The following is a 16,988-nucleotide window of genomic DNA, read 5'->3' on the forward strand; positions in this document are numbered from 1 at the left end:
CTGTTATATGGTCTAATGACTAAGAAAATTTCTCTGGTAACCAAAGCTGATGCCATATATGGTAGTGTTCTTGGCATATACTCTATATGCCTCAGACCACTTCCACATTCTTTCTGTTCAGCTAATTATAGCTTAGTAGCCACTGGTGAAGGACTGTGAAGACCCTGTCATTTCTACAGAGTAGAAAGGGCAAGGCTAGTTACTGCAATTCAGCCAAACAAAAAGAAAAGAAAAAAGAATAAACCAACCCCTTAGAAAGGAGAGGTACCGCACCTTTGCAAAACTGAACTGGCTCACGGCAGCTGAGCAACAGAACCACCACTGAAGCAGGAAAACAAGTTGGTCTCTACAGGAATTATACGTGTTTTGAAAATGAAAAAGTTACAGCAATCAACTAAGAGCTGCAACCTTAATTTTCATTGCTGCCTCAGAGTTTGAAACTTAAACAGTTTCTGCAAACCTAATAACGCTAGCTTCTCAGCTCCTTTACTAAAACTATTTAGGGATTTGTTCTCCGCAGCAAAGAAATAAACACTCAAAACACATAGGTAAATACAGCAGGACATTATTGAAAACAGCTGCCTTGTAGTACAAAATACAGTACAAGTATACGGATGTCATTAAAACATCAAAAATACTATTGCTCCCATACAATTTAGGAAACATTCTTTGCAACGGAGAAAAATTTTTAAAAAAAAGAAATGCTTTAAAAAAATCTGTTTAAAAAGTCTACTGTGGATGATGAGAGTAGAGGAATAGTCTGAAAAGGGCACCAATGTTTGTGGCTCTTCCACTATTTTTTAAAAATCTAAAATGAGATATTCTGAATCAAATCTAATTTTTAAAAAAGCCTAATTTATATACACAATTATTCCCTCCCTCTCAGCCACTAATTCATGAAAACGACCTTTTTGTATATTACTCATTTCCCAATAAATACAAAAAGATTGTATAGATTGAATACCAAAATAAGATAATAAAAAGGGTATGCAATAAATTAAAAGGCAGCTCAAATAAAGGGCAGGCATGCAGTCAAAAAAAAAAATACTAAGATTGTGGAAGTGGGGTTACTTGCCTCCTGGTTGAGAAGGTGTTGCACAAAGTATACCTGAAAACTTTGGAAAGAACATTAGCTCCCATTCAATTCAGTTACCTAGGTTCTGACACTTCTAGGAATACCTTTTGATGGGGTGGGATTAACTTGATTAGTAAAGATCATACTGAAAATCCATTTAAAATATAGAAGAGGCGATCCTTGAAAACCCCAACTTTTATTCTTGAAAGACAGCTGGATAAACTGGCAAAAGGCAGTTTGTTGAAATTTCAAGATGGTATAAAAATGCTTCCACGATAGTCAGCATATTCACGTTCACTTCAGCTCCATTCAGATGGATTTCAGCTTCCAAAGGGCACACTGCTTGAATCACTCATCGTTTGCCAACTTTGACTGTGAGGTACTGATACAATGGATCAAGTTCTTAAAAATTTATTTTAAAAGAATAAATGTTGCTGGAATTCTGGACCTGAGGATCTTTAGTGTTTAAACAAATCCACAGATTAAACTGAAGGTAGATGAAGACTTCAGTTTTGGTTATTTTGAACTTTTCTGTGAGGACTTATATTCCATTAAAGCTCAGGCTTGTAGCCACTGTTCCTTTTGTAGATATCTTCAAGTTTTACGGTTTAAAATCCAGCCAACCAGTGGCTGAAACTGCCGAATTAGCCATAATTCACTGGCTCACACGGTGGAGCCACGGGGATCTGGCTCTCATTCATATCTAAGACATGACCTCCATATTTGGAGATCGGGGAAGAACTTTAGTGAGCAGCAACCAATCCACTCAAACAGTTTTCCTTGTGCTTTATGCCTGATTTCTTCTTGTGCCTACCTCAGCAACCCCCAATGTAAAACTGCTTTTATCTTTGAAAAAATTTTGCCAACTTCCAAAATATTATAATAACGGATTCTAGTTCTCAAGGACTGACATCTGAATCCATTTGCATCCCGGAAAATAATTCTGCAAAGACAAGACATGGGCCTTGTCCCAGGTTCCATGCAAAACCATTTAAAAAAAAATGGATCCGATTTGTTTCTGTATTCCCTGGTGGCTTCTTGAATTCTTATTTTGCCCTGTCTATGATTACTTAAAGTTGCATTCCTTTTCATAAAATTTGTACCCTCAGAACTGGGTAATTGCAAATGCCTCTCTCTTCACAAGAATTCCATGAAGATCTAGATCCAAAACGCTGATTTCAATGGAGGTGAAGGGATAGACACTATCTTAAGACCAGGTTACCCAGGTATAATACAAATTCAGCTGTCATCAGTGGGTCTGGGTAACTCAAGAGGTGTTCCTTGGCCAATGTGCAAGGATCTACCCCACCCAGGATTATCCTGATGGATTTAGAAACCTCAGCTGGGAAGCAATAGAAGCTGAGACTTTTGCTCAGGTGAGGAGGCGCTGTTGTCCTCTCTTTGTAGGTTGCTGTCAATTCCTTGGAACTTTACTGCTTCTCTCTAATTGTCCGTGACTGTTCTCTCTTATGGTTATTTCTCTTAATTAACTATATTATTTTAAATTTTGTTTTCTCCTTCTGGGGCCTCCCTTGCTCCCCCTCCACTAGCTCACTGGGATGAACAGGAAGGGGGGCTCTCTAGTGGTGGGGTGGGGAGGCCCGTAGGGGAAGCTAAGCGTTTCAATCCTCATCCACCTCCTCTCCCTCTGACTCGTCTCCGCCGCGTCGCTCATAAAGCTTATCCCTCTGCCGCTCCTGGATCTCTTTCATCTCATCCGCATACCGGCAAAAGGCGCCCCCGAACTTGCCCCAGGCCTTGAAGGGGACGGTAATGGCGTTGCGGTAGGACGGCTTCACCTCGCTCACGCGCAGGAACACTCCATACTTGTTGCAGCCCACGTCGAAGAAGAAACGCTTAGAGTCCACCGTGATGGAGGTGCCTTCCGGGAGCTCCCCGTACAGGCCGCCCCCGGGGCCCCCGGCACCGCCGCCCGGGCCCCCAGCCAGCTCGTCGTCCTCGCCGCCGTAGTCGTCGATGAGCTTGGCCAGCGCGTCGCGGAACTCGATGAGGCCCTGCGCGGGCAACGCGATGGTCTGGCCGCTCTGCAGGCCGCCGGGCCCCGGGCCGCCGCCGCCGCGGTTGACCGTCTGGCGGATGCGCAGGAAGCGGCCTCGCTGGTTCTCCTTGAGGTCCAGGTAGTACTTGCGGTTCTCGCGCACCAGAAACTCGCTCTTGAGCGCGCGCCGCGGCCCACCGCCCTCCTCGGCGCCCGCTGCCGCTGCCACCTGCTCGGGGCTGCTGGGGCCCAGCTGCGCGTAGTGTTCGATGAAGTCGCCCAGGTAGTCGCGGAACTCGGCGGCCACCGCCATGGACAGCGTGAGGCGGCTCTTGGAGCCGCCCGCGCCCACCTCGGCGATCTTGAGGAAGCGGCCCTTGGCGTTCTGCTTCACGTCCAGGTAGAAGCGTTTGTTCTGGATGTCCAGCCGCTTCGAGGCCAGCTCCTGCGTCTCCTGCTCGCCGCCGCCGCGGGACGCGGGCTGGAAGCCGCCGGGCCCGCCACCGCCGCCGCGCTCGCTGCCGCTGTCGCCGTCCGCCATCTTCTCGGCCGCCGCCGCGCCCAGGCCGCCGCCCGCCGCCCGCCGCGCTCGCGCCCCCGCCCTCCGCCCTGCGGCTCGTTCTCCGGGGCCCCCCAGCCTCGCCCGCCGGCCCGCTCACGCACTCCCGCTGCTCATCGCCGGCCGCCGCCGCCACCCCCCATCGCCCCCGCGCCCCGCCCCGCCACTTCCGCCGGGCCCGCTTCCGGCGCACGCCTCCGTGACGCCATCCCGCCCCGCCCCCCATGTCCTCGCTGCCGGAAGCGCCGCGCACAGCGGCGGCGGGGCGCAAGGCAGTGACGTCACGGGCCCGCGGGGGCACGGGGTCAGGGCGGGCTAAGCTGGGAAGGAGCTCGGGAAGTTTATGAGCGCGGGAACAGTCTGCGTCCTGTTTGTGGTGGTGGTTTCACAAGTATGTCAAAACTCACTGAAATGTACGCTTTAAATAAGTGCGGTTTATTCTAGGGAAATGATACAGTTATTATTTTTATAAGCAAAGAGGAATTAAAGGAGGGAGGATATGGGGGTTATCTGTACTCAAAACAAAACTAACTTATAGGATTGCTGGATGATAAGCCATGAGTGATATTTAGCGTAATACCTGAGTTATAGTGAGTGCTAAATAAATGTGCACTCTTATTTTTAGTTCGTGGAATACCGTACATAGTGCCTGGAGCATGCATGATAACATCGTCACCGTCACAGCAGCATAAGAAAAAATGATGGCCTGAACTAAGCAGTGGTAGTGGGGATGGAGCGCTTAGGAAAGGAGTTAACTTTTAGCAAACACCTATGTACAGGGACTGACAGCCATTTCACAAGAAGAATACGTGTTTCATGTGTTACATTGTGTGAAGAAACTGGAATGGATTTTAAAAGTAAAAAAGTATGTCTTTCGGTGGGAGGAGGTGTGTGCTGAGAGTCACTCTGCCTGGATCTGAATCCCATACTAGCTGTGAAGTCTTGAGCGCTTCAGTTAATCTCTTAGTTGCCTCACTTTTAAAATGGGAATAATAGTACCTATTTTGTAGGGCTGCTGTAAGAATTAAATGAGATAATGCACATAAAGCACATAAACTGGCACAGAAGAAGCATACCCCGAGGTTTTTTTGGGGGGGCAGGTTTTTTGGCTGGGTTCGGCCACGGTGCAGGGGTCGATCCCGGGCCCCCTGCAGTGGAAGCCCGGAGTCCTAACCACTGGACCACAAGTGAAGTCCCTCCCCAAGTATTTAATCACCCTTTCTCCTGTTTCATAAAAAAGACCCAATCAAACAAAATTATATAATAGCTATCAACCAAACACAGGAGAGTCCAGGGGAAAACATCACATCTGGGGCCTTGACCATTTCAATCCTGGAGAGGATTTGGACATTTCAAATCCCTAGGGAAGGAATGTGATGTCAGGCATCACTTGGCCTTCGTAAAAGGTGTCCATGAAGCTCCTTCTCTAATTTCTTGCTAACCAGACCACTTCCCTGAATAGGGGACCCCAACAGTCAGTTCATGTGAAGGACCCTCTACCCCTCTGTTCATTTCTTTTTTTTCCTTTTTTTTTAATGAGCCTGCCCATCCATTCCTTTGTGAGCCTTTTTTTTTAATTTATGTATTTTATTTATTTACTTTTGGCTGCATTGGGTCTTCATTGCTGCGTGTAGGCTTTCTCTAGTTGCAGCGAGCAGGGGCTACTCTTCGTTGTGGTGCTCAGGCTTCTCATTGCAGTGGCTTCTCTTGTTGCAGAGCAGGGCTCTAGGCGCGTGGGCTTCAGTAGTTGTGGCAGGTGGGCTCATTAGTTGTGGCTCGCGGGCTCTAGAGCTCAGGTTCAGTAGTCGTGGTGCATGGGCTTAGTTGCTCCGTGGCATGTGGGATCTTCCCGGACCAGGGCTCGAACCTGTGTCCTCTGCTTGGCAGGTGGATTCTTAACCACCTCGCCACCAGGGAAGTCCCCCCACTGTTCATATCTTATCAGTTTGGTTTTAATGAGTCCGGTTCTATTTAATGAGTTAAATCTATTGCTTTGTTTCCTTTGAAATTTCATTCTTGGCTTTTAAGCGGAGCATCTTCTCCCTTTTCATCTATTCGACAATCATACTTTTTCAGACATTTTACAGTTCAATTTGTTTAATACATGTGACTATATCATATATTTCTATTGAATATATGATACTCGATATTTTATGTTTAAGTCTAGTTTATCTAGAATACATTTTGGTGGATAGTATGAGGTAAGGAATCTAAAAAATTTCCTCCCAGTGACCAATTGTCCCAGTCCTATTTATTGAATAACCCTTCAAGGACAGATCTCGACAGGTGGAGATGAATGTAGGTTATTTTGGGCAGAGGGAACATGTGTTCCCAGATGGCGAGAAGTCTAGTTTGGCTGGAGCCCAGGGTGTGTGAGGAGGGGGTGGTGAACAAAAGAGTGGGAGGCAGCTAAACCCGGGCCCGGTGAGGAGACCTTCACCTGGGGGCAGGGGACTGGGCTGGAGTCGAGGGCGAGCCCCTGGAGCCGTGTGAACAGGAGCGTGACGCCTCCCCTCTGTGCTTGGACGAGGTGACCATGGCCCAGGACACCATGGGTGGGCTTGGTCAGGAGGCAAAGACCACACTGCCCACCCAAGCCAGAGGGGACTGGACGCAGCTGGTGGAGCGGCAAGGAGCCAGTGGGGCTTTTTGGGGCACGAGAAGGATCCAGCTTTAAAAACCGAACGTGGGGGGACTTCCCTGGTGGTCCAGTGGTTAAGACTCCGTGCTCCCCATGCAGGGGGCCCAGGTTCGATCCCTGGTCAGGGAGCTAGATCCTGCATGCCGCAGCTAAGAGCCCGTGCAGCCAAATAAATAAATATTAAAAAAAATAAAACATTAAAAGCCGGACGTGGGGATGTGAGAGAGGAGTGAAGAGTGGTTTCAGAGTGTGTGCTCTGAGTGACTAGAGCCGAGGCCGTTGTTGGAGATGACAGGGGCACTGATGTGAGACTGCAGGGATCCAGATGCTGCAGACGTTAGGTGCTCCTCCCCTCCGTAATTCACAGGAAACAGTACCCAACAGGAAGAGCTGCTCTGATGCATTTTGGGAATATCAGCTTCTTCCCCCGGAAATTTGTTACTTCTTGGTGGCTTTAAGCACTTGCTGTGACTGCCTTTTGGCAAATCCAGCACGAGTGAGTGTGAATCTTAAGTACCGGCATCTTAAGTTTGAGGAGCCAGCTGGGTGCCGGAGGAGGGGTGTCTCAGCCGCTGTGGGACCCAGAGAAGTGGAGTTGAGAAGAGGGGCCACAGCGGAGACGCAGGTTTGGGAGCCACCAGCAGACAGCGTGGACTTGACAGCAGCTCCCAGGAGGCTGCATAGAGAAAACAGGGACAGGTGAACAAACGGGCAGGGAATGCGGCCAGGGGTTGGGTGTCACAGTTCATAGGGAACCTACACAAACGCTTCCCACCGTCCTGGAAACGTGCCTAGAATCGCACCGCTCTGAAGGGGTGGAGCAGAGACTGCAGCTCAGATCTCCAATTCTGAATTCTGTCTTTGATGCTGCCACCTTGGGGGGAGCATGGAAGCCATTTGCCACAGTTTGAATGAGGGCAGGAGTATGGGTTGAGGGGCTGCCCCGGTGACAGAGGGGCTGGTAACTGGCAAAGAGAAGCATGAAGCTGCCTTGCCCAGAGATACCTGAGGCAGCTCCGAGGCTGGGGGAGCTTTGAGGGGGACAGGTTGTTGAGTGAGGTCCTGGAGATGGGTACGGCGTTGGGGGGAGTTGGGGGCTGGCCCTGGGAGGCGAGAAGGCATCCTTTGGCTTGTGATACCAGGGAGAGTGGAGGAGGGGCACAGGAGCTTCTGGTGGAGAGGAGAGCCGTTGGAGCCATTCCTGCGTCTGCTCCAGGGCCCAAGAGTGAGGCCACGTGCTGAGAAGGAGGCCGTGAAGACTTGGAAAGCTTGCACGGGGACGAGACTCCCTGAATAGCCCAGGATCCCGCTAAGGCCGGGAAGAAACACACTTTCTCGAGTCACTTAGAACAGCTTGGAGGCTGAGCAGGAGGCAGCAGATGGGAGCAGGCCTTGCCAGGGCTGGGGAGACCCCTGAGGCAGTGGGGGACAGGGGCCAGTGTCCTCAGATGGCCAGAGCCTTCTCCTGGTTTCAGGCCAGGAGAAGGAGGAAGCGGTCAGACATTGTAGGGCGCACCTTTGTTTTCCTGTTATTTTTCCTATTAAGCTTAAAATTGAAACTCAGAACAATTGAAGAACAATCCTTCTCACCCAGATCCCCCAAATGTTAATATTTTACCATATTTGCTTCATCATCTCTCTGTATAGTTTTTCTTCCTCCTGAACCATTTGAGAATAAGTTGCAGACATGATGCCCCTTTACTCTTCAGCATCCTTTTCCCAAAACAAGGGCATTCTCTTGCCTAACCAGAGCACAGTGATCAAAATCAAGCAATTAACAGAGATCTGATACTCTTCTCTACTCGACAGACTTGAGTTAGATTTTGCCAAATGTCCCAATTATGTCCTTTGTAGCAACAGAAGGTCCCGTTGCATCCAGTGGGCCCTCATCCTTCTTTGCTTTACTCTGGAGCCGCTTCTCTCTCAACCTGTCTGTGTCTTTCCCAGAGTTGACATACCCAAGGGGTGAAGGGGCGTTATTTTGTAGACTGTCTCTCACTTTGGATCTGGAGAAACTTCTTGACTTCAGTCTGAAAACCCGCCCTGCCCTGGCTAGCTCAACTCCCCACAGCAAGCGAAATGCTGCCTGCCACCCAGATGAGCCTTGGTGCCAGAGCAGGGGGGAAGACGAGGCGGTAGAAGGTTCCAGAGTCAGCAGGGAAGGCAGGAGTGGCAGGCGAGATTCGGTGGGGGTGGGGAATCAAAGTGTGTTCGTGACCAAATCTGCAGTGGAAACTGCCCGCAAGCCTTCCTGCCACGCTGCTCGGAAGCTGCATGACCTCCTCGCCTGCTCCGTCTTTTCCCATCCAGAAGGAAACTGCACTTAAGGGAGGAAGGTGGTCTGGTGGCTTAGGAGAAACTGGTATTGAGGGGTGCCATCCCCGAGGGCACTGGCACTGGGATTCCCGGGCCGGGAACCCAGCCCTGCAGATGCATCTCAGCTTGACGCACTGGGGCCAGTATCCAGCTGGTGTGCATTGAAACCTCCAGTGACATTTTCTTGGGTTTGCTGGAAGCAAGTATGTTCTTCTTGCACAGTCTAAAGAGATTGCCTCATTTGGCCTGGGCAGAAGGCCTGCACCTGCTGTTTATTCTAGGGATTTTTGTCTTCCAAGAGGTAGAAAATCAATTCCTTGCATTGGCGTTGGGGTCCAGGGGGCACAGTTTCTCAGCCTTGGGACTTAACTCAGTAGCCCTACCTCCCTGCCCCCTGCCATAATTCATAGCTCCTCTTGGCCTTAAAAAATAAAACTCTTGGGACACTCCCGGAGGCTGGGCGGCGGCTTTAAGCACACCCATCAAGCCCTCTTTACCCCACATTCACCACCTCCCACATGGCCCCCGATTCCCTGGAAGGGGTACGTGTTCCTTGGAACATTCCAGGCCTCCACTGCTTCACTCCAGTTTCCCAGCTGTGAAATGTGTGCAGACCACTCCGTGGGTGCAGGTGGCACGCGAGAGCCCCAGACAGCATTGCCCCGTAGCTGTAATTCATGGGTGTGGCTGAGCTTCCTGTGGACGTTTCCCTCAGGCTCCATGTTCTGCAAAGACCCAGTGTTGAGTTGAGAGAACATGAACACAAAACCCAGGAGGACTTCTGTCTTTCTTTGGGAGGCACATTTGTTGGACAGGAGAGTTGAAGCCCCAACACAACAATCTTAAAAGGAACAGGATCCCTAGAAATAGGACAGTCGGAAAATGTATCAGCTGATAATGGATAAGAAGGCCTGAGGAGGCTGTAACTCAGGTCACTAGTGTTTGAACCCACTCACGTCTTAAACAGCAGGGGGCCGGCCTCCATCCCCATGGTCTCTCCTCAGTGACAGGGGGGTGTGAGGGGCCTCCTCCCAGCTGCCCTGGCGGCTCAGTCAGAGCCAGCTGTGCCCACAAAGCCTCTAGTCAGGCCTCTCCTCCCAGCTGCCGTGGTGAACAGGTTTGCCCTTTCCAAGCGCCTTTAGGTCACTTGTGGTCTTTCCGTGGAGCTGGACAACAGCCATCTGTTCTGCTTCTTATTTCGTCCAGAAAATCCCAGTGTTCTGCCCCCCGCCTCCTCCTAGGGGTTCTGTTTCAGCTCCCCTGTCCAGCCTTCCAGAAGGCTGTCTGGCTCTGAACCGGGCCCCTGCTGGGTTCCTCCGTCTGCCCTTTGTCCAATTAGACAAAGACTGGTGATGCCCAAGTCCATGCTGAGCACAGGCAAGGCCATATGGTCAGGAGATGAAGGTTTCTGGGGCAAGTGGTAATGAGGATGACCTGAACTGAATCCGTAGCTTTTAAAGAACCTTTACCTGGTAGAAGTTAGGAACATGGCCTGGGGAAGATGAGAACAAGCCCTATGGGACTGGATTAGAATTGGAGGTATCAACATGAGCTGATGGTTTCACTACACAGACTTGTGTGTGTGTACATGCATACACACACAGGCAAATAAACACAGAAACACACACACTCACATATAGATGTAGAAATAATATACACACACACAGACATATAGGTATGTCTAGCACCCAGACCTTGGTTTCTTAATACCATTCTCTACTAAAATGATTCATGATTCACCCATGATTCACCCATGATTCATGGGTGTCATGAAATGACACCCATGGAGAAATGGCTGGTTTCAGGGCTGGAGGACAAAAAGCACAAGCTGAGCCTGGAATATCTTGTGTCAGAAAGTAAGTAAATGCTCAAAAAATAAGGGGGTCATGTCAAAGGACACCCCTGTTGGCCAAATCTGAGACAATTTAAGCATCAAGTAAAGAATGATAGTAACAGACTATAAGCCACTGAATAAAATAAGGTTCCATGTATACATGCTGATATAAATGAGTAATTGAGAGAAAGGAAAGCTCTTCTTTTTCTTTAATGTTTATCTTTTTTTATTTCATTGCGCTGGGTCTTCGTTGCGGCTGGTGGGCTCCTTAGGTGTGGCATGCAAACTCTTAGTTGCGGCATGCATGTGGGATCTAGTTCCCTGACCAGGGATCAAACCCGGGCCCCCTGTATTGGAAGCGTGGAGTCTTAACCGTGGCACCACCAGGGAATTCCCAAGAAAAGCTCTTTTCAGTAGAAAGCAAAGTGGCAAGTATAGAAGAAATGATGGAATCTGACAAGCATCAATAGCAATTACCATAGTAATAATTGATTCAGGCAAGAATCAACAATGGATATTAAAAACAGTGGGTGAAAATTTGCTGGGTAAACTGAATATTGACCTAGTCTCAAAGAAACTCACTGTAAGTACGTGTTAATTACAAAGAGAAAAACAGTGACTCTGCAGTGGAGAAACCTGGCAGCCACCACCCTAAGCTGAGTGATCGCAGGTAACATCACCAGGAATGGGACAAATCGACCTCAGGTGTCTCCTGATATGATCACAGAGAGGGACGCATGTCACCTCTGTAGTATTCCTACCAAAAATGCAGAACCTTCATCTAGTGTTGAGGAAACAGCTGACAAACCTACACTGAAGGAACATCCACAGAATCACAGACAACAAACTAACTTCAAAAATGCCAATGCCATGAAAGACGAAGACTGCAGAACCGCTTCAGATTAAAGGAGAATGAAGAGATGTGACGACCACGTGATTTCTTCGCCATAAAGAACATTATTGGTGAGATCTGAATAAGGTCTGTAGGTCAGAAAATAATGTGGTGTTAATTTCCTGATTTTGATAATTGCACTTGTGGTTGTGTAAGAGGTTATCCTTGTTTTTAGGAAATACACCCTGAAATATTTAGAATTAAAACAGGCATCATGGCTGCAATTTACACTCAAAGGATTCAGAAAAAGACGCACCTGTACAGAGAGCAACAAAGCAGATGTGGGAAAACTTTAGCAGTTGGAGGATAGGTGAAGCGTATACAGGAGTTCTTTGTGCTAGCCTTGCAACTTTTCTATAAGTCTGAAATTATGTCCCCCGAAGTTAAAAATACATCTTCAAGTTGTCGAAATGTTTTAAAAATCATCCAAAATAAATTGTGTTGGCCCTCCTTGTCCCACTGTACCCTTTTCATATTCACTGCCTACTTCAGCATGCAGTCCTCTGGGACTGGTCGCTTGCCCATTTAGAATCTACGTAAAGGTTTTCAAAGCCTTTCTGGGCAGCAGGGAGTCCTCTCTAGGCTGAAACACACAGCTCATGGGGTATTCTCATTGCTCCTACATGCTCTGCCCTGTGGTCAGTTATTTCCCAAGGCTTATTTTACTGCTGGTCTGCAAACTCCTTAAGGGCAGGGACTGTGTCTTATCTTTGTGTCTCCTTTACAGTGAATACTTAGTAAATATCTAATGGAATTAAGTTGAAAGGAAGTATGCATCTTCGACTCTCCTCGGTAAAGCATGAAAATAGCACACAGTGAGCAATTACAATTGAGTTACAACTGGGTATCCTGGTGATGTTACTGTGTTTTCCCTCTTATTAGAAAATGTGTTCTTTTAAAAAATGTCTTTATTGTAGAAAATTTGGAAAATACAGAAAAGCAAAAGTAAGAATGTAAATGATTGAGAGATGGCAGCATCCGCTCTTCCCTGATGAAGAGCCACCCACTACCTGAAGATATCAGTGTCTGTCCTTTCGAGCGTTTCCTATGCAAAATTTTAAATGCGAACTTACACATAGGTGTGTATATACATATATTCATATTATGCATACTGATGTCTGACATTAAGTTTTTGGGTTTTTTTGGCCATACCACACGGCATGTGGGAATCTAGTTCCCTGACCAGGGATTGAACCTGCGCCGCCTGCATTGGAAGTGTGGAGTCTTAACCACTGGACTGCCAGGAAAGTCCTGACATTAAGTTTTTATTTTATGCACAGAATTAGATTGATCAAAATCTTTGGTTACCATGTATTTTTATTATTAGTCCATGCGTCATAGCTCTCTTTTATCATTCATTCATCAATTCATTCAATAATAATATTGTAATAAAACTCAAGAATTAGAACACTGACAATAATTGAAATCTGCCCTATGTATTCCTCCCAGGGTTTATCCCCCCACCTCTCAGAGGTGACTGAAATCCTAAAGTATAAAAAATACATTGTTTATTTTTATTTTTTTAACTTTACAAAAAGGGAATTATACTGTAAGTTGTATAAGTCAGGGCTCTCAAGATAAACAGAACCAAAAGGATATATATATTCCTAAAAACAAGGGGGTTAGGGGTGCCAAGCCTCCCCGTAGTTGAAAATCCAAGTATAATTTAGTCTGCCCTCTGCATCCGCGGGTTCAACAAATCACAGACAGTGTAGTACTGTAGTATTTACTATTGACAAAAATCTGTGTATAAGTGGATCCATGCTGTTCAAGAGCCAATTATATATATACATGGAGAGAGAGAGAGGAGAGATTTTAAGGAATTGGCTCACGCTACTGTGAAGCCAGCAAGTCTGAAATCTGTAGGGCAGGTAGTGGGCTGGAGAGCCAGGGAAGAGCTTGAGTCCAGAGGTCATCTGGAGGCAGCATTCCCCCTTACTCAAGGGAATCCAGTCTTTTTTCTTAAGGCCTTCAACTGATTGGATGAGACCCACCCACATTATGGATGGTAATCCGCTTTATTCAAAGTTGACTGACTTAAACGTTAATCTCACCTAAATAATACCATCACAGCATTTAGACTGGTATTTGACCAAATATCTGGGTACTGTGCCCTGGCCAAGTTGGCACATAAAATTAGCCATCACATAAATAGCCTCCTGGACTTGATCTTTTTCACTCCACATTATGTTATGAAGATTCACACACTTTTTTGGGTTTGCTTGCTTAGCTGGAGTTGATTCATGTTCACTGCTGTATAATATTCTATCGTGGGGAAATGCCCTCACCCTGTTCCATCTTCTGCTGGTGGGCATCAGGGTCATGGCTGCTGTCACAAACGGCCTAGGGGACCCTCTGGCACTTGTTTCCTGGGGTAGATGTGCAGGACTTTGTCTTGGGTATATACCCAGGTGCGATTTCCTGAGCTGTCAGGCACGTGAATGTCCAAGTTCATAAGGAAAAGCCAGATGGTTTTCCCAAGTTGTTACACTGGTTTCACTCTCCTCGGCCGTGCTTAAGAGGCCTCTGGTTCACAGCCTCTCCAGACCTTGGCATTGTCAGATTCTTCATTTTTGTCATGAAATGGATGAAAAACTCTTCTTTTTTACTAACTTGGTTTATGTTTCCCTGATTAACAAGGCCAGGCATCTCTGTGTGTGCTTCTTGGCTGTAGGCGTTTCCTCATTGGTGAAATGCCTATTCGTGGCTTTTGTCCATGTTTCTATTGGGCTAGGAGTTCTGTATATGTTTTTAACACAATTATTTGTGCTTCTGCCCTGCTCACCTCCCACTGCCACCCCTTTGGGGTCCCAGTGGTCCCTCACGCCTTGCCCTTGAGTGTTGAGGGACTCTGAGCTCTCACTGCTTCCCAACGGGTCATGTCCTCACCACAGCCCTCGACCTTCTGTCTCCTTTGGGTCCTCTCACTCGCTCTCCATACGGGCAGCATTAGCTGGCCATCTTGCCTGCATCCTGGACTCCATGTGGCTGACACCAGCCCCGGCCCCGGCTGTCCCCACTGTTGGAGTCTCAGCCACACCATCTGCCTCCAAGTCACCAGCTCTAGCTGAAATTACCCTGCAGTGGAACCCGACACTGAGAGTCAGAGCCATGGGTCAGAGCCTTGACTATGCTTCTATTTCCAAAGTCTGGATCCTCCTGTTTTCAGAGTACAAAAGGGTAAACTTCAGGTCCAGGGAGGGGGTTATAACTCTCTCTCTCTCTCTCTCTTTCCAAACAATTCGTGTTTTCCTGCCTGCCTAGCGGGTTAAGCAATGAGACATCCCCTTTCTTGTCCTCGGATTGAGTTGCTTCTTTGTTTAACACAAGCTTTAGTTCAAGAGATAGAAATACTTATAAAGTATCATTTATTAAAACTTTACTAAAATATTAAAGGAAGTTTAAAATGAAAAAAATGTCATACATAATCCTACCAATTCCCTCCGTTTTCATTCTTCTGGTTCCCTTCTAGTTTCTATCCACATGCGTATCTATTTTTATGTTGTAATTACTGTGGGTAGTTATATATAGTATATTGAAAATGAAATAGTTTCTCCTCCCCCCACACACACTTTACATTACTTTTACGTGGCTTGAACATGTCGCCATATTTTTATTGTTATCTTAGTGATCACCAGTTTAAATGAGCCGGTAGAATTAAGTGTCCTGTGATGGGGCCTCTAGGTTGTTTCCAGTTTCGTGTTTGTTATAAGCAATGCTCCTATGAATAGTTATTTTTACTTGGGAAATCTGCAGGGCTGGCCCACTGGGTCAGAGGTGGCACTCGGACGTCTGCATTTCCAAATCGGTTTCCTCCACATCGGTGGCTTACAGTGTAGATTTCTGAAGCTGCTTCCCCACAATTTGTTTTATCGTTTTCCTCTAAATATGGATTTTAAGAGAATGGAAACTAATAACTTCAAATGGGAAAACTTAAGAAGAGTGAAGTACACGCAGGACCAAGAGTCTGTGACATTGGCTCACCAGTGCCCCCAGCCCACTCCTCTTAACCTCCTGGATGGAGCTCGAATTGCCTCCTCCCTCCGTGGGGGGCTCCGCGCCTTGGGGGTCCATGTGCCAGGCTGGGTTACCCACGTCTGGTGGTTGAGGACCAGCCAGGGCTCCCAGGAACTTCAGTGGCCTCTGGGAAACTGGGATAGTGGCTGTGGCTGGACACAAGTCAGAAGGAAAGGGCCGCCTCCCACGGGCGGGCCAGGCAGTTTGAATGGAGTGTGGGACGCTGGGTGTGCGTCTGCAGAACGCCGACCCCGGTGCAAGTGGGCTGATGTACTGCCTCCATCACAAGCTGGAAAGAGGCAAAGAAGAGACGCGTCCACACATGCATGCTGGGGAAGGCGGAGGCTTCAGGGAACAGAGGGCGGCCGTGTATTAAGCAGCTCCGGCCGCTGTCACGAATACCACAAACCGGGGGCAGGGGGTTTAAACAACAGACCTTTAATTCCCTCAGAATTCTTAAGGCTGGAAGTCCAAGATCAAAGTGTCGGCAGGGCTGGTTTCTCCCGAGGCCTCTCTCCTTGGCGTGTAGATGGAGGCCCTCTCCCTGTGTCCTCCCATGGTCATCCCTCTGTGCGTATCTGTGTCCTCATCTCTTCTTATAAGGACACAGGTATGGTTGAATTAGGGTCCACCTATATGACCTCATTTTACCTTAATCACCACTTTGGAGACCCTATCTCCAAATACTGTTATGTTCTGAGGTCCTGGGGGTTAGGGCATCAACATGGGGGTTTGGGGGTCAGGGTTCAGCTTAGCAGCAACTGTAAGTCTGGGAGCTCAGTGCAGTTCTGAGCCTATGCCCCCTGGGGTAGGGACTCCACTGGCTGCAGAAGCCACACAGCAGCCTCCCACCAGCCTGGAGCTTCTGCCATTGGCTTACACAGGTGCGGTGGTGGGTAGGGGCCTCCCCGGCCTACATCTGTCCTAACTCACCTCTGATTTGAACAGCCAGCAGCCTCCCAAGCTCCCACGCAGGGTCACTGCTCCTTCTCCCACCTGGGAAGGCTCATCAAGGGTGAGACCCGCCCCTGGGGTTTTGGGGATGAGAAACGAGCCTCACCAAAGAGATTTTCAACCAGGTTCCTCCAAAAAGCCAGGGCTGCACCTGCAGGAGTCTTGGAGCCAGGCTTTGGGCAGCATGACTTGAGCATGACTGCGTGGGGCTCACAGCAGCAATTTCGGGACGCTCCAGTGGGAGGGAGGGTTGGCCTTCCCTTCAGTACACCTCCCCCAGCCTTGGCCGTGTTGGGGAGGAATCTTGGACCAGAGATGCCCCAATGAGAGCCCCACTGGGACTGAACCTCCAGAGCTCCCTACTCACGAGAGCCCCACTTCTCCGTGTCCTCACCCAGCATGGCCTGCCCCTTGGTCTCCAACCCACCTCAGTCCTGGAGCCGCCGTAATTGGGTTTATCCCCTGCAGTCCGGCCGGTGTCTGTCCTCCTGTACTGCTGGCCTGTGGCAGGGGTCTGCTCTTCATCTTGACATTCTTGCGCCAAAGCACGATGTTTGACACAGAGCAGTTTCTTAATAAATGTTTGCTGAAGGAATGACGGAATGCGGGAAGATAGTAGCCAAGTAGCCTTCAGAGCGCACAACTCTTCATGAAGGAGAGGGTCATTGAGAGGGAGAAAAGGACAAGTTGCCAGGGCCACC

At 48.4% G+C, this 16,988-nt stretch overlaps 1 protein-coding gene across 1 annotated transcript; it reads right to left on the reverse strand.

Annotated features, from left to right (window-relative positions):
• Window positions 1-1,255: 1,255 nt before the first annotated feature.
• PURB (purine rich element binding protein B) lies at window positions 1,256-3,648 on the reverse strand. The gene has a single exon (XM_081244439.1). The coding sequence runs from the start codon at window positions 3,613-3,615 to the stop codon at window positions 2,698-2,700; it is 918 nt and encodes a 305-aa protein (XP_081100565.1). The 5' UTR covers window positions 3,616-3,648; the 3' UTR covers window positions 1,256-2,697.
• Window positions 3,649-16,988: the final 13,340 nt, after the last annotated feature.

Source organism: Mesoplodon bidens (genome assembly GCF_964165515.1).
Source record: "Mesoplodon bidens genome assembly, chromosome: 9".
Taxonomy (NCBI): Eukaryota; Metazoa; Chordata; class Mammalia; order Artiodactyla; family Ziphiidae; genus Mesoplodon; species Mesoplodon bidens.

What these genes read in the sequence shown, in the direction of transcription:
- PURB (XM_081244439.1), bottom strand. Translation starts at nt 3,615, where the DNA reads ATGGCGGACGGCGACAGCGGCAGCGAGCGCGGCGGCGGTGGCGGGCCC.